Below are 19,690 nucleotides of genomic sequence, written 5' to 3' on the forward strand. Positions count from 1 at the left end.
TCTGGGCCCCACCTGTGATCTGCCGAATCAGAATGCACCCAAGGGTGAGGTTCAGGAACATTTTAATGAGCTTCTCAGCACCCAGCCCAACATGGACCCTCTGCCCAGAATAGTGTGGTCTTCACCTAAGGTAGTGTCAACTAGGGACGTCAGGCCTGGAGTAAGCCAAGTGGAAGGTCACAGGAGAAGACGAAAAGAGCTTTTCCGTTCTTCTCCAAGGCCATGGGGGCGGGGGGGGGAGGGGAGGGACAGGTTGAAAGTGGACGTGAAAAATAGCCAAATTATCCTGCACCATGCTACTTACCTGTTCTCGTTCAACCATCCATACACCCATCCATCTGTCCATCTCTCCATCTGTCCATTCCGTCAGACACAGATTGAGCTCATGCTGTAGGTATAAGACCCTGGGCGCCGGGGGCTGTAAAGAGGGGAGAGCCTGGGTCCTGCCCTCCAAGAGCTCACAGCGCTACTGCTCACTGAGGGTTTTCCCCAGGGGAAGCTGCACTGATCTCTCTTCTTAAAAAGGACAAGCAGGGCCCTGCTCAGAGCCTTCATCAAGCTAGAAAATAAGAACATTTTTTCCCATCATATTTACCTTTTGAATATAGTAGATAAAACTGGTTCTCAGTTTATAGCAATTATATACATTTGTTCCTTTGAAATAAGCCTATTCATGAACACCACAGTGTGCTATCACTATATACTCATTTGAATGATTAAAAGTAAAAGGACTGAGTACCAGGTTGGGTGAGGATGCGGACCGACTGGCGCCCCAATGCCCTGTGGGTGGTAGTGTGAAATGGGGCAAAGCCACTTTGGAACACTGTTTGGCAGTTGCCCGCGATGTTGAACACACATACAGCATACAAGCCAACAGTTCCCTTCCTAGAAATTTACCGAAGAGGAATAAAAACATATGTCCACAAAAAGGCTTCCAGCAACTTTATTCACAGTATTAAAAGCTACAAACAGCCATGGTGTCCATCGACAAGAAGACGGATAAACACACTGTCTTCTGTCCTGAGGAATACTGCTGAGTGATTAAAAGAACAGACAACTGCTCCCTGCAAAAACATATGTGAATCTGAAAACATTCTGCTGAGCAAAAGAAGTCAAGTACAAAAGAGTACACATTAATAATTCCATTTATGTGGGACTGTCAGCATGTCTGCTTTTTACTGATGCAGAGCCAAGGGGAGTCTGGGGCCAGAGAGAATGGGTGATAGGAATGTTCTGTGTATTAATATGATAATGGTTTTGCTGATATATATATATATATATATATGTGTGTGTGTGTGTGTGTGTGTGTGTGTGTGTAAAAACTCATCAAACTATATGCTTATTGAGTGCTCACTCATCATGTATGTAAATTATACCTCAATGAAAATTGATTTATTAAATGACATTCAATAAGGCAGAAACCATGAAGCTGGCAGAGGAATGCCCGAAGCTTAGGACACGGCCCCCAGGTGCATGCTAGAGAGGGATCAGCGCCCTAAAAGAAGTGCAGGTGAAATGCTCTGAAACTTAAGAGGGAGGAAAAATTCCTTCCAATGGCAAGATGGAACAGTGTTGGTGCTCCATCCAATAAGTGACATTTCTGCTGAGCCTCTGAGAAAAAGTAGAGTGTGTATGGGGCCAGAATGAATATGTAAGTGACAGTGGGTTGAAATTAATATCAAAGGCCTGAGATGTGGGAGAGGAAGAGCCCCTAAAAAGCCACATGCATCCTGAGGGGAGCAGGCAGAGTGGGGCGACCCCACCACTCTGGCCCTTGTGACATCCTAAGACCTGTCCCATCCATGAGACCTGGACATAAGGGCTTCCGTAGCAGCTGGCGCCGTCTTTTATTGTGCCCCAGAGAACTCGAGTGGCAGTAGAGCAAACTGGCAGGGCCAGGACCAGGGTGGAGCACTGAGGCCCCAGAGCAAGCATGTAGGAGGCGGGTCATGCGCAGGCTGAGCTGCACCTGCAGGGCCAGAAAGCAAGTGCCTCACATTCCTCACCCTAGTCCTGGCCCTGCTTTCTGGCTCTCTGGGAGCAGGATCTCGGCACGCATCCATTCATAGCCATGCCTGAGTGCCTGCTTCGTCTCAGGCACTGTATTATGACAGAGTAGATACAGTGTCTTCAGCAAGCTCACAGTCTAGCAGAGACGGGAGATAGGAGTGTGAGAGGGGAACCCTGGGGGCTGTGGGTACTCAGAGAAGAGACACTAGACCCAGACTACGAGGGCATGGTCAGCAAACTTTTAGGAGAAAGTAAAATCTCAATTAAGATTTGAGCATGGGAGGGTGTACAGCAGTCCCTTCTAGACCTGTCTGGTCTAGGATTTGGCACGTGGCCTTAGAAACCAAGAGCCCACCTAGGCACTGACTTGCAACACCTGTGTCTTCCCCATGTGTCTGTAGATTTGTAACGTGGCTACGGAAGCCCGACAGTGCCCTCCTGTCCCAGCTGGAGTCCATCCTGGGGACCTCAGCCTCCACCAGCTCAGGAGCAGTCTCAGCAATACAGTCCCCTGAGATTGCTCTAAGTGGTTTTGTTAAGTGCAAAGCCTTAATGGACTTTTTCTTAAATGGCGTTCTTCTCTCTGCATTGACTTACATTCTCAAACTCATCCCTTATTTATTCATCCAACCACTCACCAGTCAACGATTTAATGAGAACCTTCTCTGTATTAGGCCCTGGACTAGGCGTCTGGGATATGGAGTTGAAAGTCATCGGGGACTGAGCCTTTCCTACCATGTTGCCCTCTCCACCTTCCCAAGGTCTATAGCCAGGGTCAGGTCAAGGATAGCCAGCAGAAGAGGATATGACTATTGGTCAGACATTATATCCTCACAATAAAATGCTCCAGTAAATGATGTGACTTAACATTGAGCATCGGAGACATGTCCAAATTGTCTGAAGAATTGCCAGAGCTTCTCAGAACTTTTGTAAGTTGGACATGGGTTTGATCGGCCAGGAAAGAAGGGTTGGGCTACAGAGAATTGCTCAGTGTGATGCCCTGAACTACTTGTTTGGGGGGCAGGAGGTAAGAGCACCGATCAGCTGACCTCTTGAGGAGGCGTCCTGTGAGTGAGAGCCCTGCTTGTTCTGTGGGGCACAGGAGTGGAGGGACGAAGACAGGGTCGCTGTGTTGGAGACTGTGCCCTGACAGCTGACAAATGAGTGATTCTTTGTACTTCATTGAACTCCCCAGGATTGTCCCTGCGGATGAAGATTTTGGGTCTAAAGGAAGAGGACGCAAAAAATCAGAAGAGCCTGACCTGCACATCTCAGATGTATGTTTGTTTGTTTGTTTGTTTTTGCCTGGGGTGGGTTGACAAGTTGAGGGTCCTTTCCACAAAACAGAGGCAGAGGCAGACCTGGGAGCGGAGTAGCAAGGGCAACGCTGGGACTTGGCTGTGATGGGTCTTCGAAACTTCACCCGGGTCACATCACAACCAAACACCCACCGAGCCAGCACCTCAGGGAGACCCCAGACGCCTCAGCAAATAGATTTTCTCTTTAGTGGAAAAACTAGTTACCTCTAAACCTTAGAGATCTCGTGCTCTCCCCAGCCCCTTAGAGAGTGGTTACAAAAGGAGAAATATTTTCCTCAGTGATTTCACAGTAAAAACAAAGAGGAAATCAAGAATGTACAGATTCATACCCTTAAATTCTCCTGGAATGATGGCTTGAGCAGATCATTGGAGATGCATGATTTGCTTACAAAGATGTCTGTTACAACACTTAGACATAGCAAAAAAAAAAAGGAAAAATAAATGATTGCGTGTCCATGAGGACAGATTATCTGCAGTAGCAAAGCGGGGGCAAGCAAACAGTGTTCCCCTTTGTAGACAGGAGTATGAGCTGGCACAGCCTCTGTAATGTACAATTTGGCAGCTGTATCAGAACTTAACATGCACGCTTCCTGTGCTGGGACGTCATTCTACAGGTGTGCATTTACATTTACATCGAGTCATGTAACTATGCTTGCACACTGCAGCTTTGTTGGTGAAAGCCAGAAAAATCAGGAACAACTCCACCAACAGGACAGCAGCTGAATAAACGAAGTTACATCTGCACAAGACCTGCACTGTGCACTTCTCTGCAGAGAATGAGAAAGTGCTTTACATGCTGACTTAGAGCAACCTCTGATACATTGAGTAAAAAAATACTATGTGTTCTATTTTTTTAAGTACTTTAAATGATGCTTGTGAAGAATAGTCACAAGGGAAAGCAGTTCATGTTGTGATGTTGACTGGAAAATCAGAACATAAATGCATATACATATACGTATACACATGTATCCATATATCTACAGTATAATCTCAGGGTTGACTTGTTTTCTCCATTTGAATCTTTCTGTGCTTTCTAATGTTTTTAGAATGAGTATGTGTAGGTATAGAAAACACTTGTCTTTGAAATGTTAATTTTTTCTATTTTCAAAAATGTCATAGAATACTCAAGAATACAGAAACATGAAAGCAAAAATCCTCAAAATCCTGTCATTTATAGAATAATAATGCTGAAAGCTTCGCCCAAAACCCCCACTCTGAATTAACTTGCACATGCTCCCATCCTCGAGTGTGATACGAGCAAAACTGCTTCCTCACTCAGTAATCTGCCGGGCACCTCACTTCTAGTCCCTGAGTACACGTGACCTCGTCCTCCGTGGGCAGAGCACCACAAACACCTCATTTAAAGCGATCCCTGACTGAGAGGCATTTAGCTGGTTTCCAAAATGTTGCTGTTATAAATAACACTATAGTAAACATCCTTGTACACGCATGTTGGCCAATTGGCCAGTTATCTCCATGGGAAAAAACGTAGTACAGGCGTACCCCAGAGACCTGGCAGTTCATTTGCAGACGACCACAGTAAAGTAGATACTGCCATGGAGTGAGTCACCTGAATTTTTTGGTCTTCCCAGAAGAGTTGTGTTTCCACTATCCTGTAGTCTATTTAGTGTGCGATGTACACTAAACAGTGTACATATCTTAATTTAAAAAAAGCTTTATTGCTAAAAAAGTGTTAACTTCTCTGAGCCTTCAAGGAATCATAATCTTTTTGCTGGTGGAGGGTCTTACCTTCCATGTGTGGGGAAAAAAAAAAGAAGCAAGCAATATCTGTAAAGCATAGTGAAGCAAAGCACAATAAACAAGGTATGCCTGATTTTTAAAATATGTGCAACATAGTCCATTCTTCTTTCAGTGATGGGGAGGAGCACATTGATGACCCCATTGTAAATGCTTGCTAGCTTTTCCTCACACCTCTGGTTTCAGCGGATTTAAAGGGAACTCTGCTGAAATAGAAAGAATAGACCCAAACCAGAGCCTGGTGGAGTTTCTGGAATCCCTATGGGTCTCTGAATGGGATGAAATGCTTCCCGTGGCATAGAAGAAACAACACCCCCTGGGCCCTAAAGCCACCTGGTACTAACTCTTCTTACTCTGGCCTGCCCCCAGTTAGAAATTTAAATCTTTCACTGCAACTGCCATGGCTATGGTATACTTTCAGGGCCAGTCCCCACGCATGGAATCAAACAAGTTAAAGTCAGGAATTTATCTGCAAATCGACTGAACTTGAACTTACCTTTTGCAGGCCCTTCTTCATTCCGACTGATGCCCTCATACAGAATGACTTTCTCTGCAGGTGTTTGATATTTTGCCCCTCTATGGAGAGCTGCGGCCACACAGTAGCCACCAGGTGGCTTTCACCTTCTATGGACACTGTGACATCATTGCACAGGCTAAAGCTCTGTGCGAAGTGGAAGGAGGGCCCACCTATGAGATGATACTGAAGGGAGAGGCATCCGTGGTCAGCTATTCCTTTGACGCCAAGGACATTGACTACGGATTACAGGTACGCCACCCATCGGGGGCTTTTCTGCTTTCGCCTTAAACGTCAGCCATCGTCTCTGTGCTCTCATCTCTCCTGGAGTCCCTGATCACGGTAGTCCCACCAGCACCCCTGTCCTTGACCCCTCCTCTGCCTTCCTGACCCTGATCATCCTCCCACTGCCAACTGTTTGCCCAGGGTCCTCACTTGCTTTCCTCACTGCCTCCCAAAATGCAGCATGTTAGATGACACACTTTGCCTCTTTCCCTCTCAGTCCAGAAGCCCATTCCAACCTCTCTGTTTCTCTCAATAACACGACGACCTTCTCAGTCCCTTCAGGGTACCATCTCCACGGCATTTCCCCCTCCACTCTCTCCTTCACCTCCCCGTATCCGTACAGCCCCCGCGGTCTGCTGATTGATCCATCAGAACTCCTCCGAGTCGGTTTTCCCTTCCCATCGCCACTGTGGTTATCACACTGCAGGGTCTCACACCTAAATTACTACAGTTTTTCTCAAACTGATGTGCATGTGAACTGCCTAGGAATCTTGTTCACGTGCAGTTTCTAACCCTGTAGATCCAGGCCAGAGCCTGAGAATCTGCATTTCCAACAGACTCCTAAGCGATGCCTATGCTGCTGGTCCACAGACCCCGTGGAAGCAAAGGATTACGATGCATTCTTAGCTCCTACTGCTAACCCATCTTCACATCACTGCCAGATACATTTTTCCCAAATCGCATTTTTATCCCAGCAGTCACTATACAGTTAACCCAGTAGCATTTGGGAAGGCCACATGTGGAATAGCACTGAGGAAAGAATACGGTTTTGTAGCAGAAGAACTGGGATGTTACCCCGGTTTTACATCCCACTGACTGTGCCACCTTGGGCTCTTCGCCTGACCTCTCCAAGCCTCAGTATCTGTCATCTGCAGAATGGGAACAGGGTAGCAGTGCCTGTCTCACCAGGTGGTTGTGGTTACTGAAGGGACTGGGCAGTACTGTGCCTGGGACAGAGAAGGCCTTCGATCCAGAGTCCTTTTCTCTGTCTCCCTTCAGATCATAGCCGGGTACCTCCATCTCGGAGAGGGTATCCTAAGCCCCTCTATTAACTGATGCTCCTTACATTAAACTTTGTTTTGTATGATTCCCCATAATAGCTCATTCATTCATTTGTGGCCAAGCTGTTTTACCTCTTGGCCCTAATGCACCCCAGCCCTTCCTGCCTGCAGGAAATTATTGTCCTACCAACCCAAGCCTGCACGTATGGTAAGACCCAGCTTGGCTCCATCCCTCACTTGTCTTTCTCCTACTTTATATTTGCCTGGCACTTAAGTATAGTCTTTGCTGTAATATAAGGTACCTTCTAATTTTTGCTTTGGAATAATTGCTAGTTAACTCTACATCTTTACATATTCTCTTCCCAATTAGATTTTGTGTTATGTACTCAGAGACCATATTTCCTATCAACTTATAATGAGGATTAGATTTCATAATGTAGCTACTGAAGCTATAATTATGGAATTGTGTGTGTGCATGTGTGTGGGTATCTATAGGTTAGAGATTGTGGCTAAAATCAAATTTACCCAGCATCTATTGAGACCTTTTTTTATTGCCCTGACCAAATAGAATTCTCTTTCATTCATTATCTCCAGGGTCCTCTGGGCAGTTGGTTCTGGATCAGCTCAGGGTGTACATTTTAAACCAGCTGGTCCTTGCCCTAGCTTGTCCTAAAAGCTCTAAAGTGGCCTTAGTTTGTGGTTATTGGACCTGCTGGTTAGTAAAACCTCATAAAAAGACATGTCTGGCCTATTATTTCCATGTCTTCACCATGTAAATAGAAAGATTCATTCTAGAAAATTCTGAACTCAAATCTCAGGGGGCTTTTTTAATTAAAAAAAAAGCAAATCTTCCTGGTGTGGAAAAGGTAAGTAATCCTCTAATAGGAGTTCTTTGTGGTGAAGAAACTGAAGTCTGTGAGGGGAGATGCTCACCACACAGCCACCCTGAACACAAGAATTGTTAGAAGAACTAAGACCGAGCCAGGTGTCCGGGGTCTGTTGCCCCTCCCACCCCAGCCAGCACCTTTTTGCATACTACAATGAGGATAGGTAGCATCTACATCCTGAAACACCCAGCCATCCCTGAGAGGCATGTTTGTCTAGCTGCCCTGGTTGGGATGATGGCAGCATCCCCCAGGGTGGTGACAGAGGAACCACTGGTTTCCTCCTTCTCCTCAAGCTGTTTGACCACGTCACAGAGAATGAAATCACAGTGAAGAATACCGGGAAAGTCGGCTTCCAGTTCAAGGTGTTGACTGACCACCAGTCTTCACGAGACAACCTTATGCCCGGCGTGCCGCTGACCCTGCCGCTCTCAGTAAGTAGCCCCCCCGCCCGTGAGGGCTGCAAGACGATGGGCAAGGAGCCCAGACTCACACCTACAGGCCATACCCCGCAGACACATCACAGCGCACTAAACATCCTCTGCCCGGGTTATGGGTGTGACTTGTGGGGTGGGTTGTGATAGCTTTAAAGTTAAAACTAAAGAGCTCTCAGCAGCCAGAAAACTAAATAAATCCAAGCACTTAGTAACTCATTTATTAAATATTTACTGTGTCCCGCATTTACCAGGCACTGTCCAAGCACCAGGGGTCCCCTAGTGGACAAGGCAATATTACCACGTGGATTTTCTCCATGGTTAGAAGACAGTTTATTTCCACCTGTGTCCTCACACTGCCTCTGTGACTCCATGAAGCCGAGAGCCCCTGTCCACTGACCACAACAAACAAGAGCAGTTTTCCGCTAGCAGGTGTGAAAACGCCAGTAGACGGCAGTGAGCCAATTGGTTTTAAAAGCAAATAGAGGAAGTAGGTTCTCATACATGGTGTATGAATCTATCAGTTTTAAGGAACTTATGCTGAATTTTTCTCATTATGAAAATGATTTTTTCATCATGAACATACATCTGGAAGGAGGGATACAAGGGGGACCGCCCAGCACGATGGGCCCTTGGGGTTGTCTGGCCCACCAAAGTGCCAAAGCAGGAGTCCGTCGTCAGTTTTAGAGTTCTCTCTGGTCTTTCTGCTGCGTAGGGTTTCGTCGGTTCACTTCAAGAGCAGGTGTTGAAGGTTTACTACTTGCCTGGAGTACCTGGGGTCTTTCAAAGAAGTTTCCAGATACAGATCGCCCACCTGGACCCAGAAAACATCACACTGAGTGGAGAGGGAATCTTTCCCCGAATCTGCCTCGACCTCCCCAGAAACCTCAAAGGTAACACTACCCACTACCGTGTTTCCCCACAGGGGACAGAAGAAGCATCTTAGCTTTGCTCGCGTGAAGGTTGACAGCTCCTCGCATTATCTTCCTGTCAGTCCTTACTGGTTCCCTTCGGTGTTACTCCTCAACCACAAAAAAGTCGAGAGTTGAAAGTGACTGGTGAGCTGAGTTTGGTGGGACAGGACCTGGCCACGACAGTCCCAGATCAAGGCCCCGACCAATTTTGCCGTCACGGACTCACTCACAGAAGCGTCAGGAAATGGCACTTCCAAGGCCTTTTTTCCAGTACAGGGTCCTTCCAGCTGTAGCCTCCCCCCGAGTTGTCCTTCCCGCCGGCACACTCCCAGATGCACCTCGAGGACGTGAGGGCTGACCCTGCTGCAGAGAGCGCTGTTCTCAGAATGTAAACTGTGCTGAAGGGCAACCAGGTTCCAACCCCATATTGACCTTACCCCGGTCAGAGGCTAATTCACACTGTCGTCATCTACCCGCACAGCCAGCCAGGGCTTTCCTGGTGGCATCTGGCCTCCAGAGCTATTCCTCTGTGCAGAATATTTCAGTCTTGGTAGAGCCCGAAGCTCAGCTGAGTAGCGCTTTGAGCCACAGGCTCTCTGTGGTTCTTTCTTGCTGGATCAAAGGTCAGAGAAATTTCTCACTCTTCTTCGTAAATCACTCTTCAAGCTCCTTGAAATCTATACTCCCTAAACAGCTTCCGACTAAACCCTCATACCTCAGCCTTTCTCCTGCCCCAGTCCCCAAAATCACTGTCTCACTGGTTGATAACCATCTGTTAAATCCTAATTGTTGGCTCCCTGAAAATATGAACACAAACACAAATACATCCGAAGACCCTGTCACACCTTAGCCTCTCAACAGACAGAAGTTAGTGCAGCTCCACAGATAATGGTCAGGGAGGAAGGCCTTTGCCACACAATGGAAAACTAGCTGACTCTTACAGGGGACACGGGCTGGTCGGTGCAGGGCTGTTCCATAACTGAAGTCTGAATGCCGCTGGTGGGGCCTTCTGTGCTCCAGTTCCCCACAGTCCAGGGCTTCCCCCTAAAGGCACAGGGATCATGGCACTGTGCCCACCTTGCCCCTCAAGTATGTGAATTTGCACCACTTTGGTGGGCTTGGGTGTCTGAAATCTCTCCACTGATTGCCTACCCTCCCTGATTTGGGGGGTTGTAGCTTATTTAGTTGTCATTGAAGCAACTTGACCTGAATATATTCTTGTTTGTTCACGGAGAGTTAATAAACATAAAGACTAATCGAAAGGGTGACCAGCCGCCTGGGTATGTCAGTGCCAGAACTCGGAAAGTCCCAAGTGAGCTGGGATCTAGCTGGGTCACCCTAAGAGTGATTTAGGGTGTGACTGCCATCAGCTTCCCCAGAACCAGCAGGTAACTCACTAAAGCATAATCTCATGAAACGCAGTGAGGTCTCTGATACAGATTCATCCCACTCACAAATTACTTCATCTTCTAAGGCAGAGAATACATGGCAAGGGAGATACCAGAAAGTTCCTTCCCCTTCTCACTTTATTTACCCTGAGCTAAGAGTCTGTGTTTGGGGCATAATTCATATATTTCTAACGACCCTGATGTTCTTTTCCTTCCAACCCCCACAGGAAATGAAAAATATGAAACCTTCCTGAATCAGGCCAGAAAAAAACTAGAAAAAGAGTTCCACAAATATGAAACATTTAATCACTTAGAGACAACTGAGGAAATACCTGAGGATGAATCTTCCGAGGTAACAGTAGCCTCACTTTGCGCAGAATGTGTGTGGTAGAAGGATGGCATGTGCAAAGGCCCTGGGGTGAGCACATGGCATCTCTGAGAAATGGAAAGGAGAAAAAGGTATGGTGTAGCTAAAGCAAAGAAGTGGGGCGGCGGGGCGAGTAGGGGAACCAAGATGAGCCTGAAGAGGTGAGCAGCCCTAGTGAACCTATTAAGGGTTTTGAACTTTAGCCTGAGGGCAACACGAAGTCACTAAGTGTTTCAACTGAGGCCTTATTTTATGTCTTTTATTTTAAAAGCTGATAGAGTAATTCTAGATGAGAGACGCTAGCAGTGTCAGTGAAAGTGATAACCGAGAAAGTAGGGAGAGCTGGGTGAATTCAGGAAATATTTTGGTGGTGGACTTTTCAGGGTTTGCTTGGGTGTGGGGTGAGGAGGAGGTGGCTTCCAAGTGGTTTGCTTAAATGACAAAGTAAGAAGGGGGCACTCCGACGAGAAACTCAAGGCCAGAAGCAAGTTTCAGGTGAAAGAGGCAGAAGGGAAGTGAGTCCAGATGGTCCATTACTGCACCTGAGGTTTCTGTGCATCATCCAAGTAGCATCATCCAGTGGGGAGCTGGAACCACTGTTGTGGATCTGGGGAGAGAGTGAGTTGGAGAAAGTGATTCGAGTCATCACACAGTGTTTGTAATCACAGGACTTGGTGAGCTTCCCAGGGAAGTGTACTGAGTGGTCAGGGAACAGGGTAAATTCCGAGTAGAGACCTCAGGCACCCAGCAAGGAAGTGGGAGAGATGACAGCCGACAGCCGAGGGTCCTGGAACGATCAGGAGTGTGTGGTGCCTCGCACAGCTTGTAAGCAAAGGTTGACCCGCAGTGGGAGAGGAAGGCAAAAACTTCCCTGAAGTTTCTCTCTGAACAGTCTGTTCCTGAGCATGAAGGCTGCTGTCTCCCTGTGCTTTCCTTTTAAAGTGCAAATGTACGTGGCAATACCATCCTAAGGAAGAATTACATATACAGCTAAGGGAGCTGTCAGATTGGTTGTGAAGGGTGCTAAAAGGGGGAATAGCGATGGCAGTGGGGAGACGGGGAGCCCCACAGGCCAGCAGTGATTGCTTACGGTCCAGATACTGAAAGTGAACCTTAGCTCCAAGATAATCATAATTAATAACAACAGCTACCATTTATTGAACTCTTATACTACTGACCATGCTACTGACCTGCATTATTATTTCATTAAATCCTCCCACAGTGGGGAGGGGGAGTAAGGTGCCACTATTATCTTAACTTTATAGTCTTATAGCACTCACGGAAGTGAAGCACTTTTCCCAAGGTAAGCAGCGGAGCTAGAATTTGCATCCAGGCCTGTCCAACTCCCAACACCATGGTCTTCGCCTCTGCCCTCTCCAGCCAGACCCCCAGCCGTCCACGAGGGGCAGCAGTGCATCTCCTCCACCTGCTCACTGCCTTCCCAGGCGGCTCCTCATCAGCCCCTTAGCACAGCTGTGTCTGGCGGTCCCTGCAGACCTGGGGTAATGGCAGGAGAATGCAATGGCAGGAGCAGAGTGAGCTAGTCCTCCTGCGTAAGCCAGCGGCCACCTGACCACTAAGTGGTTCAGGAGCCAAGCACAGGGCTGGCTTTGCTGTTCTAGAATCAAGACGACTGGGGCTGCCTATGGATGAGGCAGGCGCCTGTCCCACTTGGTCACAGCTCCCACCTCGCCTGTTGTTTCATTGCAGACCACCCCGCGTGTTAACCTTTCCCTCTTGGCCCTGGGCTGCAGGCTGGGACCTTCTCGGGCAGCATCTCCCAGCCTCTGTCACCCCCAGTCCCCCCCAAGACATCTTTCATCTAATACCCCGTCAAATACACTTCGTGTGTGTACAATAGATCTCTTCGAATAGTTTGATATCACATTTTTCAATTTGTATTTTGAGATAATTATCATTCAGAGAAAACTGTGAAAGTGTTTTCCTCGATGGCCCCGTCTTACATGACTAGGCTGCGGCGGTATCAAGATCAGGACACTGCCAGCGGCACAAGCTGCGGAGCTTCCTCAGAGTCCGTCAGCTTCCTGTGCACTGGGTGTGGGTGTGGGTGTGCGTGGGGGCGCTTCCTGCGTGGATCTGTGTAACCACCACCACAGTTAGGGTGTAGAACTGTTCCAACACCACACGGATCCTGTGCTTGTTGGAGTAGAATTAAAACAAAATCCCCTTCCAACCCAGAAAAATCTCTCCACCAAGGTAGACGAGAAAGAAAAAAAAATGTGATCATTAAATAATTATTAAACCGGAATGACAGCTGTGTCACAGGCCGTCCGCAAAGAGATTGCAGAGACAGAGAGAAGTGGCAGCCCTTTACGTATAGCCGAGCAGACGCGGCCCTTGACATACGTGTTGTCAAATTGAACAGTAACTGACCCCGAAGAACCATAACTAGTCCTCAAATTAGAGGACTTGGCAGCGCCGCCTGTCACACACAGCTCATCCCAAACTCACACGGTAACTGGGGTGGCCATCTGGGTTAGCTAATTGGCTGTATCCAAGGGAAACCAAACTTCTCCTGCTTTTGTGACAGGGCCCCCTGACGGCAGGCTCCCACCCTCCCACAGACACAGGCGGTAGGGGCGCCGCCTTCCTTGGTGATTGCCTCAGGGGCCTGTCCCCAGGTCCTTGAGAGGGACACTGGAATTGCATAGCTGACAAGAGCCTTATGCAGCCTTTAAAAGGATTTACATGCATTTCAAAGAGAGAGAGAAAGAATTTACATAGGAGTTTTCTAAAGCAAATGCTCTAAGAAAAGGGAGTGAGGAGAAGTCTCTTCCCTTATTTTCAACAGGGAGAATTAAACCTCTTAATTTTAATTTGTATTTGCCCTGACAGGCTACTCCTGTATAGCCCCCTCCAACCCCCAATCTCCCCATCCCTTGCCCCTAGCAACCATGAATCTGTTCATTATCTCTACATTTTTGTCGTTTGGAGAATGTCACATAAATGGACTCATACAGTGTGTTTGAGACTGGCTCGTTTCTCTCACGTGATGCCCTCGAGAGCCATCGGTATCAATAGTTCATTCCTATTCATTCCTGAGACTACTCCTGCTGTAAATGTGCCGGTTTGCTCACCGCCCCACCCCCATGAAACTATCAGCATCACAAACACACTGTCTGTCTGCTTCTGAACTGCGCCTCTTCGGAGGGTCACGAACTACTGTGATAGCTGAGATTTTTGGCCCCCTCCCAGAACCAATTTTCTCCCCCTTAAGGGGCGATATTGCCCACATGGAGAGTACCTGTTCTAGAAGGATTTGCTTACGTGCTCTTCTCTCTTGCTCCAGTTAAATGCTCAGCTCCAGATGGAAGTAGAGCGACTCCTAGTCCAAAACTACGCCATAGAACATCAGAAAACAGTTGTCCCCGACCCCTCGGATAATGTCAGCCACTGGAGTCGCCTCAGAATGACCAAGTGAGTGCCCTTCCGCGTTGCGTCCATCTCAGAGTGTAGTGGAGCAAGCACTGTGCCCACCAGAGTGCTCCCTGCACTGAGGGCTGATTGTCTAGGAATGCAGTCCACTTGCTCCGTGGGTCCGCTGTCCCTTAGCATCCCGGTCACCAGGCCTGTTGACATCAGACACCTCGGGCTTTGTCTGATGGGCAGGCCCGCTTTCAGGTTCACGGGGGCCCGTGCTGAAGGTATTCTGAGATAATGGCCAGAACAGCGGTGTGGGCCTCTAAAGGAAGAAGTACCTTGTTCCTAGTCTCTATTCCAGGGTGCGTTACTTGTTCTCAGCTTCAGAGAATAGCACTGTGCACAGGAAATAGAAGAGGGCCTCACACTCCCTCAAATCTGGACGAGTGAGCGGTAAGGAGCGCTTGTTAACCATTCCAGAATCCAGCTGCCAGAGTATATCCTGGACTTCGGCCACATCATCCTTGGAGACGTCCGAACACACATCATCAAGATCACCAACACCAGTCAGATCCCAGTGTCCTTCCACGCAGAAAAGCGTGTCCTTCACGACACAGGTAACCAGGCCTGAGAGACCCTTTCCTACTGCACCTGGTCATTTCTAACAAAGCCAGCCATGCCGTCTTTCTGGAGTAGAGTGCATGTTTCTTCTGGGACCAGCTGAAAGAATTGTTCGGCCGCTCACTGATTCTTTGAAGGGTTATCCTGCCCAAGAGGGGCTCCATCTAAAGCAACTCTTATTTCCTATTTCTCTTTCCCACAAAGAAATTTTGTTTGTCTTGGTCCAGGCTTTAGTACTGACTTAGACCGTGTAAAGAATCTGCCTTACTGCGAAACAGAAACATTTGAAGTAAGATTTGACCCACATGGGACCAACCTTTCCGTTGGCAACAAAGAGGTCATTCTGCCCATCAAGGTAAGCCATGCTGCTGTGCCCAGCTGGCCCTCCCCAGCGTCTGGCTCTGCTGGTCGATCCCCCCGGCGTGACCCAGTTACTATTTCAGAGCCACACTTCTTCCCCCAGCCCTGTGCCACCTCCTAACAACAGTTTCATGCCCACTCTAGGTGGTTGGGGGGCCAACAATTCACATCTGCCTGCAAGCCAAGGTGACCATTCCCACTATGACTCTGTCTTGTGAGAAAGTGGAGTTTGCCACGATCCAGTGTGGACACTGCCTTGTGGAAACTGTTCAGCTTTTCAATAATCTTCAAGTTCCTTGTGAATGGTTTGTCCACAGCCATAAGCTATGTAACAAGGTAGGTGAGTGTGGCCCATTGGTCCCCTTTTTTCCATCTCCATTTCAGTCATATTTGTAATCCTAGGCATCCACTCTCATCATTTTCCTCTCCTACTCAGATGTTCATTGATTACCATTGCCACCTGAATAAATGTAGTCCCTTAGCCCAGCATTTGAGGACCTGTGAGGCCATGCTGTCTGGTGAACGTCTTGTTCATCTTTGTTCCCCTGGTATCTACACATTCCCTGACACCCGGGAGGTACTCAGTAAGTGTAGGTTGAATGAGTAGAGGATGGAATAAGTCCATTATCCGTAGGTAACGATCTGATTGTCTCATATTTATTAACCAGCTGGAGAAACACATGCCAAAGTACTTAAGACAGAAACTATATGCTGAACTAAAACCAAAGACACGGATCTTTGAGATCCAACCTACTTCTGGAGTCTTGGATCCTGGTGAGAGATTCAACGTGCAAGTGAAATTCATGCCTAAAGAAGAGGTAAGCTGAAAAGAAGTGTGATTCCATTTGGACTGCCCGAATCTCTTTGAACTTTCATTGGGCCTCCAGGGAAGCTTAGAGTGGCCTGCGCCTCCGTATTCTGAGCACGACACCTCCAGTGGCTCCTGGTTCTCACTGGAGCTGTGTGGCCTGGTGGCGAAGGACACCACCAGCTCCGGAATCAGCCCACCTACATAGCGGTCATGTGGCTTTGAGCAAATTACTTAGCCCTGCTCAACTACACTTTGTTCGTAGATAAAACGAAAAATAATAATATTACATGTCAAAAAATCCTCATTGCAATTCTGAAATCCAATAAGCTCCAAAAACTGCCAACAAATTTCAGACCCAAACTCATTTGGCAGAGAAACTTCATCTGAACCGAAACGAGATTATTTAACCTTTCATTACCCCACTTAGCCTGCAGAGCCGGACACTGCATCTACAGAACTGTTATATATGTGATTCCAGGGGGCCTGCCCAGACCCTGCCGAGGCTGTTAGGTACGTAGGGCATTTGAGCTCTGTTTACCTGTTAAAAAATCTGAATTTGAACACATCTGGCCCCCAGAGTTCCAGGTAAGATGTTATCAACTGCAGCAGCTACCTCCAGGGTCATGTTGGAGATGAGCTGAATTAATGTGAATAAAATGCACAGCGTACTGCTCTATATGCAGTAAGTGTCTCAATAGTTATTAGCTGTTATCATTAGTAGTTTTGATAATGATAATTACTTCCTGGAAGACATACTCCCCAGGCCTCACAAACATTTCTTTTGTGACTACATCAGCACAAAGCTACTTTTGATAAAAAAAACATAGTAGAAGTAATAAAAACTTAGAACCAGAGAGGATCTCAAAAGATTACACTTAAATAGACTTTTGCTCAAAGCTTAAGGCATTTAGGAGACTTTTTTCTTTAATCTTTTAAAAGAAAAAAGATGCAAGTTTTTAGATTACCTATGATTTTGCTGGTAATGGCTTTGAGGAAATGCTTAAGAATCTACAGTGGGAAGGAAGAAAAGTGAATGACTTCATGTTGATTCTAAAATAAACTCTCTGGCCCTGGCTGGTGTAGCTCAGTGGATTGAGCACAGGCTGCAAACCAAAGGGTCGCCAGTTCGATTCCTAGTCAGGGCACATGCCTGGGTTGCCGGCCAGATCCCCAGTACAGGGTGCTCTAGAGGCAACCACACACTGATCTTTCTCTCCCTCTCTTTGTCCTTCTTTTCCCATTTGTCTAAAAGTGATTAAATAAAATCTTTAAAAAATAAATAAAATAAAATAAACTCTCTGGTTCTATTATCATAAAAACATCCCCAGCCTTTTTTGGAATAAACTATAGAAATGACCCCTGAAAGTATAGTCTTCCTTTTAAAAGAAAATAGAATTACTGTGTTTTTCATTTTTAGAGAATCTTAAAGACATTTCATCATGACTTTGGGTGTTTTACTGAATGAGGGGCATATCAGTAAATATAGTTTTTTAAGAATGTATTTGTTCAGGCAGTTTCATAAAGGTTGAGTTGGAATTGGTCAAAGTTTTAAAAAAGCTTCCACCATCTTCGAGAGGAGTTTGTTGGCTCTACATGAGGAACTCGTTAGCCCTGCAGCCCATACAGTCCATGCCTGTATCTCCATCAGCGGCAGAGAAATCACCAATGTCCACTCACACAGCTCCTAGACATTGTAACCTGTGTTTGAAATATTCCATGTTAGAAAACAAGGAAATGAATAAAATGTTCTAGCAATATTTCCATAAAAAGCAATTAAAATGTAGAAGTTTGGATCATAAGGTACTGCTTCCAGCAGTAGGTATTTTTATGTACGTGTGCATCCATCTGATTTCCCCCCTTGAGCCAAGACAGTTAGGAGCTCCTCAAATCATGCAGCCAATCACGGCCTCCCAGCCCAAGCCAGGAGCTCAACTGTATCAGAACAACCAAGGAACCTGGTTAAAAATGAAGAGTCCCCAGCCTTACCCTGCCCCTATCAAGTCAAGATCTCTAGGGATGGCACCTAGGGACCCGCCTCTTTAAATAGGTTCTCCAGTGAAACCAGAGTAGAATAATTGCCATCACCAGCTACCAGACTTGGGTCATAACTGTATCAGATGAAGTAAATACTGGAATGGATTATATAGGACTTAACTGTATCTTAAAAATATTGAAATATGTTCATTCAGATTCTCCAAGAAACAAGCCTGGGGAAATTTTTGAATGCAAATAGATTGTTGGAGAAATGCATGGAATACTGATGGAAACATAGAAAGAAGATGATAAGGGAAAAGAAAGAAGCTAATAGGGTGTATGAGTAAGCCAGCTCTCCTGGAGACTGAAGCTTAATCCCACTGGAAACTCTTAGACAATACACAAAATGCATGCTTCAGAATTACCCCTCCCCAGGAGGGAGGGAGCTGGGGTCTTCATACAGTAATGACTCAGAGTCATTGACTGAGGACCAACCACTACCAGCAGATGTTACTTCTTGGGCACTCTGCTCTGCCCTGCCCCACTCTGCCCATAGGTAGCAGGGCCCATGAAATGAGAGCCCAGGGGTGCAGGCCCAGAGGTACGAATAGTGGTAGTGGGATGTTCCCGTACATTGGAGGCCGAGGGATACGAGCAAGGCTCTTGAAGGGCCTTCTACAAGTGACAAAGCATTAATACAGTGCCCAGCATGCTCTAACAGATAAGTGGTATTGATGCTGTCATAGAAATTGCTCTCATGCAATTTTATAAGAAAAGGTTTCTCTCTTAGCCTAAATAGGATCAATCATCCCACCCTGGCAGTGGCTTTCACTTTTACCTGGTGTGTAACAGAAAAATATTCAGATGCTTGTTTTGTTTTTATGTTTTCCAGAGATTCTACAGCCAAACCCAGACATTCCAGATTGCGCGTGGTACTCAGAAGCTTACGCTGCTGACACAGGGGCAAGGTTTGGAGCCACGCTTGGAATTCAGTCCTTCCGTTCTGGAGCTGGGGCCACTGCTGCCCTACGCACCCGGAGACGAGGCCGAGGTGGTGGTGAAGAACCCCTGTGACTTTCCCATTGAGTTTTACTCCTTGGAATTTGACCAGCAGTATCTCATCGAAGAGAAGGTGAGCAGGGGCCACAGCCAGGCCCCACGTGGTGTGCACTCGTGCTCTTCTCCGCCAGGACAGCTGCCCCCTGACCTCTGCACCTCCTACCCTTTGAACCCTGCCTTGTCCATTCAGAGATCACTTTGTAGCCTTTTCCAGCCTACTTCCCTTGCCCTGAGCAGAATCCATTGCCTCTTTTGTGATCTCATTATATATTTTAACCAACCAATTAAAAAATTAATGCATGCTAATGATTAAAATTTAAACAATGAGGAACGTACACAGTATTCATTACATTTGAAGTCAGTTTCTTGTAGACAGCATATAATTGAGTCTTTTAAAAAAATATTTAATTTATTTATTTTTAGAGAGAGGAAGGGAGGGAGAAAGGGAGAGAAACATGGATGTGCAAGAGACACATCAGTGGGTTGTCTCTCACACGTCCCCAACCAGGGACCAAACCTGCAACTGAGGCACATGCCCTGACTGGCAGTTGAACCAGCGACTTTTCGCTTTGTGGGACAATGCCCACTCCTCTGAGCCACCCCAGTCAGG

The 19,690-nt window shown here is 46.9% G+C and overlaps 1 protein-coding gene across 4 annotated transcripts in view; it reads left to right on the plus strand.

The window, feature by feature from the left end:
* Positions 1 to 19,690, plus strand: part of HYDIN (HYDIN axonemal central pair apparatus protein) — a 291,357-nt gene that overhangs the window by 177,480 nt on the left and 94,187 nt on the right. For all 4 annotated transcript variants that reach the window (XR_004900055.1, XM_036012178.1, XM_036012180.1 and 1 more), the window contains exons 24-34: positions 3,206 to 3,287; positions 5,644 to 5,853; positions 8,068 to 8,205; positions 8,921 to 9,098; positions 10,735 to 10,859; positions 14,185 to 14,312; positions 14,736 to 14,872; positions 15,104 to 15,231; positions 15,381 to 15,572; positions 15,905 to 16,054; positions 18,914 to 19,153. Coding sequence is in view for 3 of the 4 variants with exons in the window: in XM_036012178.1 (XP_035868071.1) it covers positions 3,206 to 3,287; positions 5,644 to 5,853; positions 8,068 to 8,205; positions 8,921 to 9,098; positions 10,735 to 10,859; positions 14,185 to 14,312; positions 14,736 to 14,872; positions 15,104 to 15,231; positions 15,381 to 15,572; positions 15,905 to 16,054; positions 18,914 to 19,153 (1,708 nt within the window). In the remaining variant the exon portion in view is untranslated. The remainder of the gene's footprint in view (positions 1 to 3,205; positions 3,288 to 5,643; positions 5,854 to 8,067; positions 8,206 to 8,920; positions 9,099 to 10,734; positions 10,860 to 14,184; positions 14,313 to 14,735; positions 14,873 to 15,103; positions 15,232 to 15,380; positions 15,573 to 15,904; positions 16,055 to 18,913; positions 19,154 to 19,690) is intronic.

The sequence above is a fragment of the Phyllostomus discolor genome, chromosome 12, assembly GCF_004126475.2.
Source record: "Phyllostomus discolor isolate MPI-MPIP mPhyDis1 chromosome 12, mPhyDis1.pri.v3, whole genome shotgun sequence".
NCBI lineage: Eukaryota > Metazoa > Chordata > Mammalia > Chiroptera > Phyllostomidae > Phyllostomus > Phyllostomus discolor.